The 19,522-nt window shown below is 39.1% G+C and overlaps 1 protein-coding gene across 1 annotated transcript in view; it reads right to left on the bottom strand.

Annotated features, from left to right (window-relative positions):
- pik3c2a (phosphatidylinositol-4-phosphate 3-kinase, catalytic subunit type 2 alpha) overlaps positions 1-17,672 on the bottom strand; it is a 61,423-nt gene extending 43,751 nt beyond the window's left edge. Inside the window, exons 1-2 of the mRNA XM_042495616.2 lie at positions 17,529-17,672; positions 8,954-10,192 (exon numbers count right to left, since the gene is read on the bottom strand). Of these exons, the coding sequence (XP_042351550.1) occupies positions 8,954-10,111 (1,158 nt within the window). The 5' untranslated portion in view covers positions 10,112-10,192; positions 17,529-17,672. The remainder of the gene's footprint in view (positions 1-8,953; positions 10,193-17,528) is intronic.
- Between the last annotated feature and the right edge of the window lie 1,850 nt (positions 17,673-19,522).

A 19,522-nucleotide genomic window follows, 5' to 3' on the forward strand; every position in this document is an offset into this window, starting at 1 on the left:
GTTCTCTTTAATACACTATTTGAATCAGTCCTACCAGCTTCAACCCAACAAAGCAAGCACAAAGGATTTTTTGTCTTAAGTTTAACAGACAAGATCACAGTTAGCTTAAAGGAACTTTGTCGTGTCTCACATGGGACACAGACATGCAGAAAGCTTGACCGCGTGCAGTGGAAGAACTGAAAGGCTCAACCAACCACAGCCACGATTGGCGGCTGGTTGTAATTCCAAGCCGAACATCAGTATTGAGTTACACTATACATCTAGACATCAGACACCTCCGTACCTCTCTGTGCCAGCCTAATGAAAACTACCCCAGACTGTCCACAAGAAACCTGCACTCAAATATTCACTAGCCACTGTTAATATTTCACCAGGCTACAAGGTTTTAAAAATCAAGAGGCTGTGCGGCAACACATGATGGTTAGTTAACTGCAAGGAATTTTACTTATATAGTGCTAAACTTCAAAAATAATAAGAGTAGCATAAATCAGTTGTTTTTTTATCAGTGTTGTCATCTAAATTCAGGTATTCATCTCACACTAAATCTGCAAATGACCTGCAATACTCAACACAGAACAAGCAAAATGTACCACAGTGGCTCCAGACTCCTTTTTACAATATCTGTGGGAAATGCTGAGTGATGCTGTTATGCAGATCCAGCACTTAACTGAAGAGATGAAGATTGATTTTAATGGGTTGTGAACACTCAGCAACCCTTAATTGTCAGCTAAAGTGTTTTTGGCTTTGTGCACGAACATTTCCTAAACACTCCTGTACAGATGCAGCTTCATGAGATGAGATGAGACTGAGTGTCTGTGAGAAGCTCCACAGTTCACATCAGAGGAACCAGCTGCTCAGAAAACACAAATCTACTTCTTCTTTCGATCAGGAAGTGACTGATGGCTACCCTACTCATACTTCCTGTCATAAACTGAAATCCCTGGTTGAAAACAATTGTGGTTCAAGTGACAGACTGACTGTGGAATAAACACTGATTAAAGAGTTTTTTGTTTGGAGGCCGTTTCTGAAATCTCTGAATAACTGTACAATACATCTTCATCCTTCAACATTTGTTAGAGAGGTTATTATTACATGCATTAGTATCTGGCTTCTACCTGCTTTTTCACTCCATCGTCCACAATGTGTCTCTTGTTTTCTGTCAGTAAATAAGGTCAAAGGTTAGGAGACATAAAGATGTTTGCCCAGTGAGTCACACAGCTAACTGGAATCCATGTCACATCCCAGCTGCACTACAACATCTTCTAACCCTGCAATCTGCCTGGTAGAACGAAATTCTCATACTTGTGCTAAAGGTGTAATTAGATGATAATAAAAGAAAATGGGGGAAGAGTAGGATAGTGTGGAGGTGTGAGTGATGTAAGAGGGCTGCCGGGGGTCTTGAAGTCTGCGGGGGCAGGAGAGATTTGATGGTGTATTCAGATGGCAAAAATGTACAGTGCATGCTGGTATACTGTATGTTTCACACGTTCACACTGTGATCTTGAATCAACAGCACATGCTCAGATAGTAATTGCCAGTTCAGACAAAATTAGCCAGGGAACAGTGCAAGAACAAACAGGCAGAGACATGCTCACTCAATCTGCAATAAAAGGGCAAGCCAAATACTTCAGGGTGTGTTTTAACACTACGAATTAAATGTAATCTAGCTGACTGTCTTATCTGGCTCATTACATAATCATAATCTCCATTAACCATAGTTATAATGTGCATCTTCAGTACTTTTCTCCTGAAAAACTAGTATTTTTAAATTTAAATTGAGTAAATCAGTTGTTCAAATAAATCTGCGTCACATTTTTCCAACACCTTTTCATCTCTTCGCATAGTCATACACTTTGTGGCTGGAGTCAGTCCATCTAGCAAAAATTCTTACCATTTCTTCTCTGGATCTGTCGATCTAATGCACGAACCAAAAAACAAGTAACACTGATTGAAGTGGAACTACACTTCTTGAAACAATTGTGAAGATAAGTAAGACATGGCAACTTATGTTAAATGACGCATTTACCTTTCGTGTTGCTTTGCAAACAGTAAGCGCCAGGTCTGAGCAGGCGTTGGTGCTGTGAGGCGTGACGGCTGAACTGCAGATAGAGCTATTTGCTTGACTGCTGATAATCACTAACCTACAGCGTTACACCCAAAGGCCAAAGCAAGGGGTAAGTAGCCAGGCACTGCAGACAGTCAGTCAACTGAAGAAGAGAGACTGGTGAAGGGGAGAAAGAAGGTAGACAAAAAAACAGTAACACGATAAAGGCCAGGAGACCGTTGAGAGACAATAAATACAGAAAGAGAAAGAAAGGAGTAAAACTGAAAGAAAGTAAGAGACGGCACAGTAGAGGTGGCGTGACTCAATAATTGATAGCCCAGTTCTGACTGAGTCTCCAAGTTCAAGTTCATTTCTTCCATTTTACACCTCTGCCCACACTACCACATACTACACTGCACTCTTGCCAACCACAACAAGGCCTGGCAGCTTCAAGATGACTTGGTGCTATCCAAACACTCATCTTGCAAATAACTATATTGAAAAAAACTTCATAGGACACATAATTGCCAGTGAAACAACTGGGCAAAAAATTTCAATGAAGGATCTGCAGGAATCCTGACAGAGAGAGAAGAGGGGGAGCTGACATAGGACGGTGTATTCCCAAATTCTGCCTTGTTTTTCTTTTCCAGATTTACCTTTCAGTTTCAATACTTACAATTCTTAAAAGACTTCTCTTTGGCCACATGCAAAGCCAAGTTTGGCTTTAGACAGTAGGTGTTACCCCTTCATGTGACATTATATGCTACTCCAAACAAGATTGCACCCAGAATCAATTTCTCCACATTTGTCATGGTAAGTACAAGCAACAAAGCTAGTATAAGCTACCAGTTGTACACAACTACTACAACCACAACATGACTCAAACCAGTATTTCAGAATGTGCTGCAAGGCTGTGGAGAATTTCATTAAGTTTTTAGATTCAGGGTTAAGAGGCGTCTGATGTCTGGATCTGTTCTGTAACTCAACGCCAGCGCATCACTGATCAGCCTACACTTTGACCGTATTTGTGGAAACAGCTGAGTTATTTATATCTGTTGTAAAAACAGTTGGTGGGTGTTTACTGTCATCGCTCACACTAATAGATGGGCATATATAGCACTTTTATCATAATAATTATCATAATAATTAGGTATAACAGTATGTGACAATGCATTTCACTCCAAAGACAAATGAACTGAAACTAGAGGCTGCTTGAAATAGAAGAAAAATCCCCTTCACAATCTACAACATAACTGGAAACTCTGAAAAATGTTTTTGCAGTGATGTAAATGCACATGTAGACAAAAACTATGCAAAACACTGGTTTGGTATTTTAAGGAGAGCAAGACAAAAAACGTTTTTCAATAGGGAATGCAATACTTTCTTGGAAAGCAAGCCCAAACCTCTGTACAATCAGTCCTGAAACAAGCTGTGCCATGCCTGTTAACTGCCTGGAAGAAAAAGTACCTATTCTTCTAGTAGCTCCTGGTATTACTGACTCTGTGGTAGGACGTTTAGTTTCACTTTTATGCTCCTGTTCTTATCCCTCTCATCAGTATTTTGATTATTCTCTTGTGACATTCCAAATTCCCATTTTAAGCTACTCCTCCTATAAAACTGAAGATTTCAAGCTACTGCTACATATTAAATAATTTTCACACCATTCTACTACAAGTATTTTGTTGTGAAGCAGATATAGGAGTCTTATTTGCCCCACATCGAAGGGTCTAATTATAGCTGCTCAAACTACAGCATGCCATAGCTATCCATCCAAGCTTCATGGAAATACAGCATCTCTTTCTCTAAAGTCTAAATAAGAGAGGAGCTGGCACAGAAACTTACAAGGGCAACTTCTTAGGCCACTTTGATGCTGCTCTGGGGCATAGAGGAGCTGTACGGGCTTGTTCCTGTTTATAACAACGTGGGCGCTGACTGTCACGAAAGCAGATGAATCAGGGGGAGAAGGTAGCACATACCATCTCAACATCGCATACACAAAGATCCAAGACGTAAAGGATGCAGATAAAAAAGTGAGAGTGTTAAGGGAGGTATGTGAAGAACGCTGAGCTAAACAGGCTCAAGTTACACAACATGACTGTCTGACCGGCAAATGCAACCTTCAAGGTAGACATAATAGCGGGGCGGCATACCTCAATATATCATAACAATCGCTCAATTTGTGATAAAAGCACCAAATGGCAGACATGGTCATGGATACATTAGAAACAAATCTGGATATCGGGCCATCACAAACTCTGACCCTGGTTACCGTGGACCTTTTTTTTAAAAAGAAAAATGGCTGCCAGCAGTTGGTTAAACTTTCCTAGCCCTGTGGATCCACATCCAATAATGGACATGATTTAGATCCTAGTGACCTTGAGAAGCGAATAAACTACTCACTAAAAATTCTGTGGACGTTTTCAAAGTAACTGGTCATTTCACTATATTGTGTTTTCATTATATTGTGCCATGAAACAGTAAAGACTGTTCTCTTATTTTGTCAGATGGTGGATACCACAGGAAATGTGGCACAGATGATTTTTATATGTCATGGCCCAGTTATTTATGTGTTATTCATGTATGCACTTTATTTTGCCTGTTTACAGACACCCCCATTCAATTTTAAGAATTTCTATTTTGAGTATTAAAGGCATGAGATCATCTTTGGGTATATAAGCTGTGAGCTCTCACTGTATTCTTCAGTTGGCAGTTGGCACCTAATACCAGTAACACCACTGAAGACCAGCCAACTCACTGGTTGGCTTCCATCTCTTCTGTCAGTCATTCTTACAAATGTCACCTGAGCATTTTTACAAGTTTTACATGTCATTTTTACATGTCTTTATTGCTGTGTTCAGATTATTGTGCTTTGTTACAATGCTAGAGTAAATAACAGTGCTAGGTACTGTAGATTAGTACATTAGTAGACTATCTATACAGGAAGTAGTACAGTTCAATCTGATAGATATTTGTAGCTGTCAAAATGACCTACGCCACATTTAACTGCATTTATACAGGAAATACTACATTCTAATCGACATTTGTAGCTGACAAAATGACCTACGCCACCTATCAGAATGATCCTTGCCACATTTTACTACAGTTATACAGGAAGTCGTCCATTCTGATGATATTCGTACCTGACAGAATGACCTACGCCACATTTACCTTCATTTGTACAGGAAGTTGTCCATTCTGATATATTTTTGTAATTGACCAAATGATCTATTACCCCTGACAGGGGAGAAAGGGGATATGACATGCAGAACAAAGCGCCCAAGCCAGACTCGAACCTGGGTCACAGCAATGGCCTTAGGCATGTGGGGTGCACAATCGACCTGACAAGCTTGAGGCTGTCCTGATCTTTCAACACTTTTACTGTTCCCTTTGTGGACCCTTTCTTCCACGTTGTATACTATAACACATAGGCAAGTGTAAACAAACAATGTGTCATCCTTTCAAGGGGAAGAGACATTCCTCAACCTTGGAAAACACAGCTTAATGCACAGATTGGACAAGTTGCCTTTGATTAGTGGCAAAGTATAGATTTGTAGAGTCCAGTACAGATCTGCTGGAACATTACATTTACCCTTGGCAGGGCATGTTTATGACATGCTCTGCCTTATTATTATTTTTTTTACTGTACTGTATCATAATCTTTCCAAATGAATGTGTTCAAATTGTGTCAGATTCTGGGGTTTTCTGCAGCCATGGGAAATTCTGGAAATAAGGGCCTAGAACAGAGCTGTAAGGTTAATCATCACCCTGGTGTAAGAACCATGCCACAGAGACCAATTGTTAAGCCATGACACAGAGAAACACAATGAGAAGGAAGTGGGCGTTTTAAAAAGTGCAAAAAACAAAACAAAACAAAAAACAAAACCCTAACACAATGTCAAACAGAGAGGCCTGCCCAGATCTTAAAAGTAGTCTGTACACTTTTTGACCACTGGTGGGAACGTAAAGTATTGTTTGTATCTTGTACACTGCCAGCACGTGTATGGGTGCCTCACGTACACAAGTGACTATACACATTTCTACCAGCTGCGGAGGGCGGTCCATATCGACAGCCAGGCTTACCATCTCAAACTTTTCAGAGGCTTTTTACTTCTGTGAGAGTATTTCAAAATCGCTAATAAAGAAGCAATTAATATACTTATTGAGCGCATTTACATGGACATCAATTACCTCTTTTATGATTGGGTCTTTGTTTATGTGTTTGAGCATGGAAACACCATATCCTGTTCTCAGAAACCCGAATATCCTACCTGGTGCACTCCAAAAGAAACCCAGATACTGTTGCATGTAAACACCCTATCCCGATTAGTGTTGCAGCAGTATATTATTTCAAAGTATACCGCAGTATCAAAACTGATGGTCATCATACTGTCAACACTTGCTTTCCTTCGGTATGGAAAAAATGCAACTGGATGAAGGATGTCACTTGTACTTTAGTCATTTACAAAAGGGAGACTTTTTGCACATACTTTAATTTAAAAAAAATGTTTAATGTTTTGAATGTAGTAATGAAAAAAATTTGCATTCAGCATATACAGCTGTTTGGGATCCTAGATGAGAAGAAACTAGCAAACAAGTTGTCAAGTGATAGCAAATGTACAGTGTAATGTTATTATTTCCTGTCGCTCTGGTCTAACATTATTGGTTTGTTTAATGGGATTTCTCTGTGCTCATGTAAACACCATACCCTGAAAATGATCTTAACCAGGATAAGCCCCATTAACAGGCAATTCATGTCCATGTAAACTCAATCAATCATTTCCAGACAGAAGATTTACACCTTCCGGTTAATCTGACTCTCAAATACGGAATAAAGACGAAGGCACATTATGGCAAATTCATGTTTGGCTGGTGGGCCTCCTCAGTATGGTTGTACTGCTGACTACGATGCTCTGAGCTTCCAGCCAAATGACAGATGGTTGTTTAGTTTTCAGGGAGAAAAGAAGATTTAGAGGCAACAATATCTCATGCCACTTGCCCACAGCACTGTCCCAAATGACGGTTCTAAATATTCATCACAAGAAATTAGTTCAGTCATGTAGTTTGCATGGCAAAATTAATCACGAAATGTGGTTGAGAGGAAATTGTGGGGTGAAACAGTGGGTAGCTAACCACAGTGAAAAACTTAATTACAGGGAGCAGAAGTAAGGAGGATGTTTTGCTTGCGCTAGTCAGTGAATGAGCAGTATACAAGCATTTGTAAGTGAGACTTTGATGGGTGTTTTGGGTGAATGAGAAGATCCACCAGCATCTGTCAAGATTAAACTTCACTCCCACTAGCCAATGTTGTAAGAGTTTTGGTTTTATTTTGCAATTTATGCTGCAATGCATACTGTAAAAGCTGTCAATAGTGTGCAAAGACTGATGGTTGTTAGTAAATGGACTTTTGAAGGTGGCAAAAGTAAATCTTTGGTATGGATAGGAAAATATGGTTGGGCACAACAGGTTTGGATGTGAGTGTAAATTGTCAGTGACAGAATGAGACACAGGTGTAACTAATAACATTAATCACAGCTCTATTCGATTTAAATCTTCCTTTAGGGAATGCCATTGAGCCAGCATCCATATTGCCAGTATCCTGCAACTGGTGCAATACAGCTGTTATTAAAGCCGCTGAAAACATTCAAATCTTAAGTTTTTTTCTACGATGTTAAATATCCATGACTAAATTAATGAGAGTTTACAAAACAACAGCCTTAAGGTATTAAAGTTGGGGTAGGCACTTTAATTTTAGCATCATTAGACAAAAATTCCATGATTAACGTTTTGAGCATATTGATATTCAAGCAATATGAAAGAAAACTAGACTACTGCACCTCTTTAAGTTGTCTGTTTTTGAGGCTTCAGAAAATTTAGACCATGACAGCCGTCTTTAGCCAATCACAGGTCATTTAAGAGAGAGGGCACTCTTATTTGTTTTTCTACAAAGGCAGATGCACCTGCATGACCATTCAGTGAATGCTTAATTCAATGGTGGGAGAATCCTGCAGAGAAAGTTGCTATTCTTGCATCAACAATCACTGCCTACACTGCAAAGCAATCCAAAAAAGGGACACAGCTGTATCAAAAAGAGTCTGATAATAAATAGAACAAAACACAGGTCAATATAGGCTAAGTGTTTCAGAGATGGACAGAAAACATTGCTAATAATTTAGCCTTCTGGTGACCGAAGCCAAGGGCTCATGGCTGCAGCTTCAAAAGCCTCTAATCACAGTGTGTCCTCCATCTCACTCCTCACCGCTACGAACTACCTTACCTGGAGCAGAGGAGCAGCAGCAGCTCCTGGGGACTGGATAACTACTGTTGCTGCCATTACACAGTTTAGACCTCGCACACTGCTGCTGGTCACCAGCCCAGTGTGACACCACTTTTTTTTTTTCACTGGGCAAATTCAAGCAGCTACAGCCTCGATCAAAGATCCGTCTCCCGAGCTGCTGCCTGCTCTCCTTCCAGGACAGCAGTCTCCACCTTTGACAAGTGAGGAGAAGGGACTGTACCATGGCTATACAGCTTATTCATGTATAATTTGTGGTCCAATAAAGAGAGAAAGCTCAGCTTATCTGCTTCATCAGAACTGTGTGGGTGTGGTTTGATCAAATTTGAGTTACACCGCTCTGACATCATCGGCACAAACCCACAGGTGTCATTGCATCTTGGTGCAAATATTGCTAAATCATTTCTGATGTAAAATTACTGAGGCTTTGGCAGAAAATTATGTGTTTATGTAGGACAACGGTGCACAAAGTAAAAAGCTAACAGAGGAAATAGATTTTTGGTCTGTTAATAGCTTAAAAGGTGTACTGTAAAAAGGCCTACAGCAGCTTTCCGCCAATTTAAAAGGCAAGAAAAGATTTTCATTTTGCAAAGCTTTACATTTTACTGCAATCCTACCTGATTGTTTGGTTTGTGCTGGGAGGAGGTCCCTGGGATGTTGAGTGAGTGGCTCCTTGTGACAGCTGCTCCTGTTGATGCTCTCCTGTGCTGCGTGCGAACTGTCAGTGACGCTTTCGCCTCCTGCGGGGGGCTGCCGCCACTACTGCTCCCTTCAGTCTCAAGCACTGCATCCCAAGGATCCCCTGCAACAGGTACTGTCTGTACAGTGCCTCCTGATGCCAGGGATGCTTCCTCATTCTCAGCCTTACGCTTTGTAAGCGGGTCCAGATCCAGCCAGTCAAAACGGCTGATGCTAGAAGATTCCATCACTGCTGGCTGCTGGGGTGGTGGGTTGGGTGCCAGAGAAGCAGTGCCCGCTTGGGAGGAATCCAGTTCAGTGCTGGCCGATTTGCCATTCTTCAAGTATTCTGAGGTGCTGGCAATCTTGTCAAACAGTTTGGCCATCTCTGGGTCCACTGCAGGCTGTTGGAAGACCATGGTAGCAGCAGGCTGGATGGGAGTGAAGGTCATGAAAGATGGCTGCTGCGCCGTCAAGGCCATGAAGGGTGACATGGTTGGAGTGAGGCCGTTCTGAAATGTGCCTGGTTTGGGGTATGGAGCAGAGGGGAACATTGGGGAAGGCTGATGGGTGGGAGTGGACACATTGGAGTTAGACGGGGTGGACAGAACAGGCGTCCATTGGCTGCTCTGGAAAGGAGAGGAGCTACAGGCATGGCCTCCTGGGTAGGAGGCACTGAGGTTAAACCCAAGTAATGATGAGGGGCGGGAGACCTTGCTGTTAACCCCGAAGTTTTCATCCAGTAGAAGCTTTTCAAGCTCCTCATTGGTCAGCTTCTCCACATCAATATCCCTGAACTTGTCCTGCTCTGCCTGCTTCTTGGTCTCTGGGAAGACAATGAGGTCTTTTTCAGGTCTGTTAGAACAGGATAAAGGTAGAGGAGCAGTAGTGGTAGATATAGATGGTTTTGGTTTTGAGGAGGACGAGGATGCTGCTGAGGAAGATGAGGGTGCTGAAGACGAAAGAGTGTGTCTCTTAACCCTTTGCAATTTTGCTAAAGCCTCTTCCTCCATGCGAAGGGCTTCCTCTTTACCCACAACCCCCTTCGGCTGGGAAACATCCACCTTGAACCCATTACCACTTGATATCTGGGCCATTCTGTCAACTGGAAAGTGCCATGAGTGTGACAGCTTTTAAGTCAGTGTGGCTCAAAGGTTGAGAGGCAACTCTTTAAACACCTAAAAAAGGGAAGAAGAACAAACAAATTAGACAAAAACATTTAGATAAACATCCTTCAAAGGTGGTTAAACCATAGACTGTCTTTGAAAATGGAAAATATAACAGCTCTCTAAAAGTGAAGCCAAAAAATCATGATCACCACTTGGTATACTTTATGTCATAAAGCCCGCCCCCTCTATATTAGATGATGGGACATGAGCCAAAATCAAAGATCAAAGTACACACAAATTAATTTTTCCGTCATTTTAGGTAGTTCTCATCAGGCTGACGTTTGTTCAAGGGTTTGTTTTTCTAATAAATTTGGCTATTACTTACTATTTGATGCTGTACAGAATGACATCATGATTGACAGTTATGTGTGCCAATCGATGTGCTAACGATCCATGGCGCTGCTCACAATTGGTCGGACGGGTGTAACTCAGCAGTGCAAGATAGCACTTTAATCTAGCAGCTTAATCTGGGATATTTTGGCATCACTTTTGTAAGAGTCCATCTTTTTATACAGTCTACGGGTCAAACAGATTCAGAGCAGTCTGAATATCATTTTAAAAAGTTTTTAAATTAGTCTAGCACATTATTCCAGAAATATTATAATATTTATAATAATCATAGCAGGTCACACAAATATTTTTAGTAATTTGAAATAGACCATGGAGCTCATCAGTCTTTGGTGTACATTATGTGTAAGTATAAGTGTGGTTTAATCTTTTCAAACATTTTGACCTGACAAAGACCCAAGTAGTAAATGTTGTCTCTATTAAACTTGTGTGGCATTGAGTAAGTGTGCAGGTGTTACTATTTTCCTCCTGTTCGCTGTTTTTTTTATAGCCTTGCATGTGCGTGATAAGCATATAATTATTCTATCTCAATGTATTTACTGGAAATACATAGAATTCATATCAAATACCGTTTATTTTTAAAGATGCACAATAATATCTGCACGTCATTGGTAGAGACCGATACTGGCTTTAAAATTAAATATTGTATTGGCCAACATGCTGATTTCTGTAGACATGTTAATTTAGATTTTTCTTTTTTTAACTGAAGTGAACATGTAGAAAACATCAACCCTAGCTTGAAGTCTTTTTCTTATTTTGCACAATGAATGAATATTACAAACACTGAAAAAACATTGTATTTTATGTCCCCATCTGCCACTGGGCCATCGTGATAAGAGTATGCACAAAATGATATTAACTGCACTTCAGAAGATATTCGATGATTACTAAAATCAGGTGGGGAAAAAGTGGATATATTGATATCGGTATCAGTTAGCCAACTGAGTTATATATTGGCATATCTGTAAAAAATCCAATATCTTGCATGCCTAATTATTGTGTGATATCAGGGTTGAAAATTAACTTTTAGTTCACCTTCCACAGTTCCTGGTAGTTACAACATATTATCATTGATTTTTTAGCTGGTGAGTGAAGCAAATCTATTAGCCAACTGCATATTTCACTAACATTTGGCCAGTGGCTGGTACTAACTTCCGACCCTGTGTGATATGCATTCATTTATTAACTGCCAGTTCTTAACTGATGTTTTCCCTTTGCCTTGTTGCTGAAACCAGGCTTTGATTGCTTATTGATTTGCTGCCATTTCTCATATATGCACAGCCAATAATTACTTGCACTTGTTTTGGAGGCAAGGGCATCAATTAGGTCACAGCATGGGCTACGTTACTAGCATGTTCCTGACATGTTAATTGATCAGCTTAGTCACAGCAAGCTCTCCTCTACTGGTGTGCCTTTTTGTTGTTCACCTTGACATTGCAAGGTGCACAGTGTAATTGTTTAACCAAGCAGCCGGGCTGTACACATACCAAAAAAAAAAAAAGACTTAATCAAACAAGGGCGCAAAGTGCTTTACAACAAGAAGGTGACATATGACTCACACCACCTGTTGGCATGTAGTAAACATACCAATCTGTGTGCTTCTGCCAATTATTTTCTCCCATCCCAAGTTGATGATTTATCAAACTGTTTGTTTTTTCCAACTATCCCTCAAAAACCCAAAGTTGATGCCAGCTACTTATGGTTAGCCTACAACAGGAAGGAGCCAAGAGCATCCCACGTCTATAAGATGAGAAAAACATTGCTGCAAAGAGCGTCTTGTGGTCCTGAAATGACACAGCGCCTTCTCAAAGCGACCATTCATCGAGCGATCACAGCCCCAGGGTTGAGTGAGTTCCTTCCCTCCCCAGGCGTCACCGGCCTCTCCTGAGCTTCCCCTCCCATTGTGGTGGAGAGGGCTGGCTGTGCTGGGGCTCAGGCTAGCCTAGCACTATTGTGCAGCTGAGGAATTTGGCATGCTAAGCAGCCCAACGGGTCTCTCTCTCTCTTCCTCTGGCTTTCTCTCGCTCTGTTAGCATTATGTTAGCACCATGGCCCAAGATTGTCTTATCAGCTGTGCTAACACCAGCGGGCAGTGACAATGTGGCTGCATTCATTAAGCATTTGACTCGGAGAGCCTAGCGCTAACTTTGCCAAGAACATAGCTTTGGGACACTAAATGCATAAAAAGGAAGGTCATCGTCTTCTGGCACTTGCTGTCACTGATGGCTTTATTCTGTGCAGAAATGTCACATGCTCTGACCAAAATAGTTCATCCGTACATTATTGATTTTGCACACAGTTAGAGTGCATGCTCTGACAGATTGAAGCTCAACAGTTAAAGTCACTATTCCATAACCACAAGATCAGAGACTGTAAACTGCCAAATGTCCAAGTTAAAAAACTGAGCAAGACACTAAACAGCAGCTACTTCCTGATTCTGTCCATAAACACTGATCCAATCTGAGAAACTACATAATGTGATTAGAGTTCATAAACATTAGTTTTGTTTTTTAAACTGTTTTGCCCTGTAAATCATTGCAGATTAGGCAAATCAAGCGCCAGTTAAAGGAAGGATGAGAAAGGGACAATGAGTAATGCTGTTTTAACAAAGAAGATTCAACAGCACCAAAGCTACACTACGATGAGTAAAACCTTTGCTTAACACAGACGATCCTGAACCAAGATAGCCATATGCTTAACGTCCATATATGGCGAAAGACGACACACAAAGGAGGAAAGTCCCACTTGTGGAGAAAAGCCAACTGCAGCCAAGACAAATAGGATGGCAGAGTTCAGGTCATGTAAGAGCTATATTTAATATTATTACTGTTTGAAGCCATAAGCCTCCGGTGAAAATGCCTAATTGAGGGAAAAGATTTAAGGATGCTGAGGTCAAATTAATAAAATAAATATATAAATTTAAAAAAGATAAAGTTGGAGAGTCTGGAGAATTCCTAGATCATTTGCTTGATGGTTTGACGAAGCCACCAGCATGTTTTTAACCCCTTAACATACAGTTTACTTTAATTTGTCCTTTAGATTGGATTGGATAGAAAGTTGTAAAATTATCTTATTACACACGGTCTGACAACATCACATATGCATACTTTATCAGTTTGTTCTGATTTTATGTTTTTCAAAAAGCGCCATTCCATCAAATGTAAAAATGTTACATATGTTATTATAATTTTGGAAATATTTATGCCAAAATTCAGATATGTTTGCTATTATATGAAACTTTGGGATATCCCCTAGAATTACTGATTAAAGAATAGCCTTCCAAATCCTCAAGTCTGTTTTAAAACGAGAGTTAGGCACCCATATGGACAATGCAACTGGATGTGCTTGCTGTAGTCATTCCTCCAGTTCATATTTACCCTGAAGAGATCAGGGGGATATTCCAGAAAGGAGGTTCAACAAACTCTGAGTCTAACCCTGAACTCTGAGTTGATTTACTCCGAGACGGGAAACTGAGTATTCGGTTCCAGAACAGCTGATCTGAATTAGTTCAATCAACTCTGAGTATGTTCACCCTGAGTTCAGAGCGTGCACAACGTCAATAAAAAGAAATTATCAATGGAGCCCCGATACCGCAATTCACCATGGCAACTGCTGAGGAAAAGAAACCGTGTTACTTTACCCCATTAGTCCATTTGCCAGCCTATGGAGCCCCATTTTGAACCCGGAAATGTTGAGCTCCCCAAAGTTTGTTATAAATGCATAGTATGGGTTCCCAACATTAGTTTTTTTTGCTGAATCCATTTCTGATATTTTCAAAATTCAAAATATATGTTTTAAACCAGAGTCTGCATATTTTGACTGTATTTGGGCTGATTTTGAATTTACTTTTATTCAATTTAGATGTTTTAGAGGAAACTGAATTGACTGGATTAGTTTCCTTATGTTAGGGACCCATACTATGCATTTATTATATAAAACTAGAGGAACTTTGAATTAAAGGTCCTCGTGCTTACTATGGCGAATATGAGCCCATATTTAGAAGGAAAAGTAACACCATTGCATCAGCTAAGGAGAGAAAAGCAGCATGGGAGAAAATTGCTGCCCGTGTCAATCATGTCAATGCATAAGTTTAAATGCACTTGTCTACTAACTTAACATTTAACTGCACTTTATTAAAACCGTAGCATACAGATGAGAAAGTGGTGGATTGAATAAAGTCTGTTTTCATTTTGGTGCAATCCCACAGGGGAAAAAGCCCTCCGACGCAACTGGAAAAGGAAATATAAAAACATAATTCAGAAAGGTAAGGCATATTTTGCTAGGCCAGGATTGTAGGCCAACCTCACTTTGGTTTTATTCATATTTGATGTTAAATAAAGTAAATATCCATTCAGTGGCTAGTTCAAAATGCAGTAATTTAAACCCCCAACAGAATGCTATTTTAACACATATATGTCCTCTCACCTAATATCCTGCTGACTAAATCAACATTTGATACTGATATAAAGCACACACTGTGAACACAATATTAACTTTCTTTATGGGACTGAGAATTACTTTGATGATTGTGTATTAGATTATTGTGCATACAAATGTTGGGATGGTACTTTTATTTAGCTAACTGATATTTGATTATTGAGTTTGTTTTCTTTCTTTATTTTATGCTGGTATTTTGGATTTTTGGATGCTTTTTAAATTGAATTTATTATTGGAGTTTTGTTTTGTTTTATTTTTTATATATTCATTTTATATTTATTTTGAAATATTATCTTTTTTATCCATATCGGAGTCATTGATTGGTGTACTAAAATGTGGTGATGCGTATATGAAAACTCAATAAAATACTAATTATAAAAACGTAGCTTGATGCACAAATTTTGTTCTGATGTGAGAGCACATGTGAGATTGGAAATGTACGAACATTATTAAGATCAATGATTGAGTGTTATGAAAAACGGTACCGTTCTAACAGATATTCATCTTGGAATGAGAACATATCCAATCGAGGTCTGATCGCACTGCATAATAATTCTGCTCCGATATCTATCGGATTGTGAAGATACAGACAGCCCGTGTCTGACGCTTGATCCAGGTCAGAGGAGACAGGCAAAAACTCAGGGTTTCTTATAGAAAACCTGCCAGGGAGCAGGTTATGTTCATAGAGTCAGTTACCATGGTGATTGACTCAGAGTTTGACTCTCTTTCTGGAAGAGTTTTCCTCATCTAAGGGTTAACATACTCAGAGTTTTCACATAACCTGCTTTCTGGAATAACCCCCTGCTCTTGAGGCAATTTTGGTGCTAGTGATGGGGAAAAAAGCCAAAATTTTTCCGGACAAAAATAATACAATTTTAAAGTATATCTGTTGCAAAGTCAAATAAAGGGGATAAAGGGGGAAACTTTGGGGGTGAGGGGTTTGTACTAAAAGGACACAAGTTTTGACTTACTCAGACTGCTTCACATAAATTGTGAAATGCATTTTTTTTTTTTTTACAGAACGAGGACTGCAGATTTGTCCTCATCTCTTTCATTGAAAATGCATAAGAGAAGGATCTCTTAGTGACAGGAGGAGAGATTACAGCAAGAAAAACCTGATTCAATGTTCACTTGGGCACCTGAATGTTGCTTTTAAGACACACTTCAAAAACTGTGAACCTGTCTTGACCTAATGGGACAAATAAGAATTTTGCATTCAATAACTGTGCAAAAGTGCAAGCAATACACTGTACAGCAGATCAAAGTACAGGCCAACATCTTAAAAAAAGAAAATAAGTAACCAGGTTAAGTTTATAGATTTGTGAGATATGTTGTGTGGCTGTTGGGAAAGTTAACAATACACTTCAACTTTTTTTTTTTTTTTCTGTACTCGCTTGCCTTTTGCTTAGGCTGGCCTGTGCAAAACATTAAGTCTATAAAAAGAAACAAAGAACCCCTGGGGGAGAGTTGCGCACTTGGCCAGCTGTGAATTAATCTGATAACTGGTGTTGTACTTTGTATTTACAAATGCATGCAACACCTCCAAGATAACCTTATGCTTTAAACTGTAACACCCTCAGCTGAGCAAAGAATTGCACATTTGTTGTCAAAAGCTGAGAAACATGCAATCATTACAGACAAGCAGCTCCAATTCTGTTTGAAATAATGCTGTGTTCAGAGAGGTGTGTGACTTGCCTCTCTAAGGAAAAGTATGTCAGACTATTTAATGTTCATCCCTGTATGTTAATTAGCAACAAAAACGACATTTTCTCTCATATGACTTTGGGGAAAACACTGTTTCATCTGATCCCAAGTGGTATTGGTTAGCACTGGGGTATTGTATAATCACATTTTAGAATAAGATATTTAATAGAAATTCAACCGACGGAAATATGTTCGTCTTAGTAACACTTAGTAAAAACACACAGACAGTTTTAGGCTTTTGAAATGCATAATTAGCGGTTCACAACACATCTGTATACAACTCTGCTAGCTAGCTAACCTGTCGGCTGATGCTCACCTGACACCAAATGATGCGCTGCGAATTGTGAAGTCGTTTGTTTTTCACACAAAATCACGTCTAACATTTTAAAATATGACCTAGCTGTTTGATAATATGAGATAAACGCGACTTTCAACAGATGAGGATAGAGTAAACAAGCTAACTACTCCGGCTAGCCTGCTCAAATGCCACTTCTGGATACTTTTGATTGCGGCTGGAACTTTAACTTTTGACTTGTTGGATGCTAAGTTAGCCGCTAAACCTAACAAAGCGGTGCGCAAAAAGAGACAAACATATCGCTCACAGACACATAAACAGAATTTAGCGACACAACCATAACTTACACGACTGTTTTACTTTGAGAGACATTGATTTATTAATTTAAAAGTGCCCAGGCAACAGCTTAGGTCCTGCCAACTGCCCACAACAAGAAGGAAATGCGGGCTTTATCACTCGGGGAACGGTCAGATACTACGAAGTCGTAACCGCTGATTTTAGCCAGCTACATGCTACAACTTTAACACGCAGACCTTTACTGTAAAAAGGTTAATTCCTCACCTTTTAGCGGTGCGGTGTTTGGAGCCATTTTTCCTGCAGCTGCATTTTTTCCATCCACTTGCACCGAAGAGACGTCAGTTCCTGTCGAGGTGGTTGGATGGAGTTTTGGTTGGACACAGTTGGATCACAGCGTTTCTGCTTGGCTGGCTTTACTGCAGATGACATGTGAGAGCAGCGACACCGTGTGGAGCAAAGTAGTTAGTGTCGAAATACATGTGTTTATGTAAGTCCTGGAGGGATATGCAGAGGAGTTCAGGATAAGTTCAACATGTTTTATGCAACATTACAACATAACACCACTAATGGATAGAAGCAGTACTCAAATATTTGATTTAAATAACAGTAACAAGTGTGGAAATACTCTGTTACAAGTAAAAGCCCTGCATTCAAAATCTTACTCAAGTAAAAGTATCAGCATGAAATATTCTTAACCTCTGAAACCTGCATTTATAGTTTTTGTGCTGCATTCAGATGGCTTTCACATGCATTTAAACCTTTTAATAGTGAGCAAATTGGTTTGATTTCTTTAAAAAACACGGGGAAAATGGTAGTCAACAAGTCAGTATGAAAGGCCTAGCCAATTGCAAAAACATAGTAAAAGGTAACAAGAAAATGACCTGAAAAGTAACTTAAAAAAGAGAAAGAATCAATGGAAATTATCAAATAGTTAAGGAAAAATACCAAGAAAACTATATAGGATGATAATAACTAATAATTACTGTTATGATTATTATGCATTATTATTATTATTTTATTTCTATTTAGCATTTTTATTTTATTTTAGGACTGTTTTGGGTCATTTCCTATTTTTGTTCTTTTACTTTATTTTGTTTTTGTTTTTTGTTTTTTGTTGGGGTTTTTTTGCTAATTCAAGGTAAATTTCTTCATTTTTTGCTCATTTTTTGGTCTTTTCTTTTGCTGAGGTTTCAAATTATTTAAGTGCATAAAGTAAAAATATGTAATATGCAGAATGGCCCATTAAAGAGTAGGCTAATACATATTATATTACTGGATTATTATTATTAGCAATACATTAGGACTAGCAGGAGCAACTGGCTCCTATTGCTAAAATGCTCCACTGAAAGGTGCAGGACATTTGTTCTTGCAGCACTTACACTTGATAAAGAAAAATGTTAATGCATTAGCTTTTTCTACCATTTATATATTTAGTGTATGCAGGAAATTACTTATACTGTTACTCTCAGCATACTGTTTACATGGTTGTGCTTTTGACCCATTTGCATTTTGTATTTAGATTTTAAGTAAATGAAATTGAGTAGAAGTATAAAATACCATAAAATGGAGAAACTCATGTAAAGTACAAATCCTTCAAAATTGTACAAAAGCACTGTAATTGTACTAAGTTATGTTCCATCACTGGACATCACTTTAAAATGCTGTTTATCAGTGATCCCAAAACAAAGATAAATATGTAACAACATAGCAATGACAGGAACCACATACTTATGCTTTGTGTATTTTGAGTGACATGATATTGGCAACTGTTTATTAATAATACATTTACACGAGTACTGTGCATAAGTTAAGTTTGGGAATACTTTACTTTTTCTGTTTAATCCTACTTTATACAGACTCTACAGACATAAAGACTTTACAACATTTCAGAGGGAAATATTGTAGTCTACTTTACACTCTAACACATTTACAAATATCTATACCTCTGCCACCACTCTTAGTACCCTATGTAGGCCATGGCCTATGTTTTACACAGGCATCCTCTGATCATGTACCGTGTAAAGCTTCAAGTACAAGCATTGTGTACAGTGTAAAGCATAATTTGTATACGATTTAAATAAAAAATACCATAAAGCTTAGACCAAAAACACATTTTTATACATGTTTATTCTGTGTAAGCATTGTTGTTGACCTTTTATGTATTTTTATCTTTTTTTCTGTATATTGTTCTAGTTATGTCTGGTGACATATGACTGATATAGTGCTGATTTATTATTGTTGTTTCTGTAAGGTGACCT

This window comes from Plectropomus leopardus, chromosome 7, assembly GCF_026936395.1.
Source record: "Plectropomus leopardus strain MGB_pleo_1.0 chromosome 7, ASM2693639v1, whole genome shotgun sequence".
In the NCBI taxonomy this organism is placed as follows: domain Eukaryota; kingdom Metazoa; phylum Chordata; class Actinopteri; order Perciformes; family Serranidae; genus Plectropomus; species Plectropomus leopardus.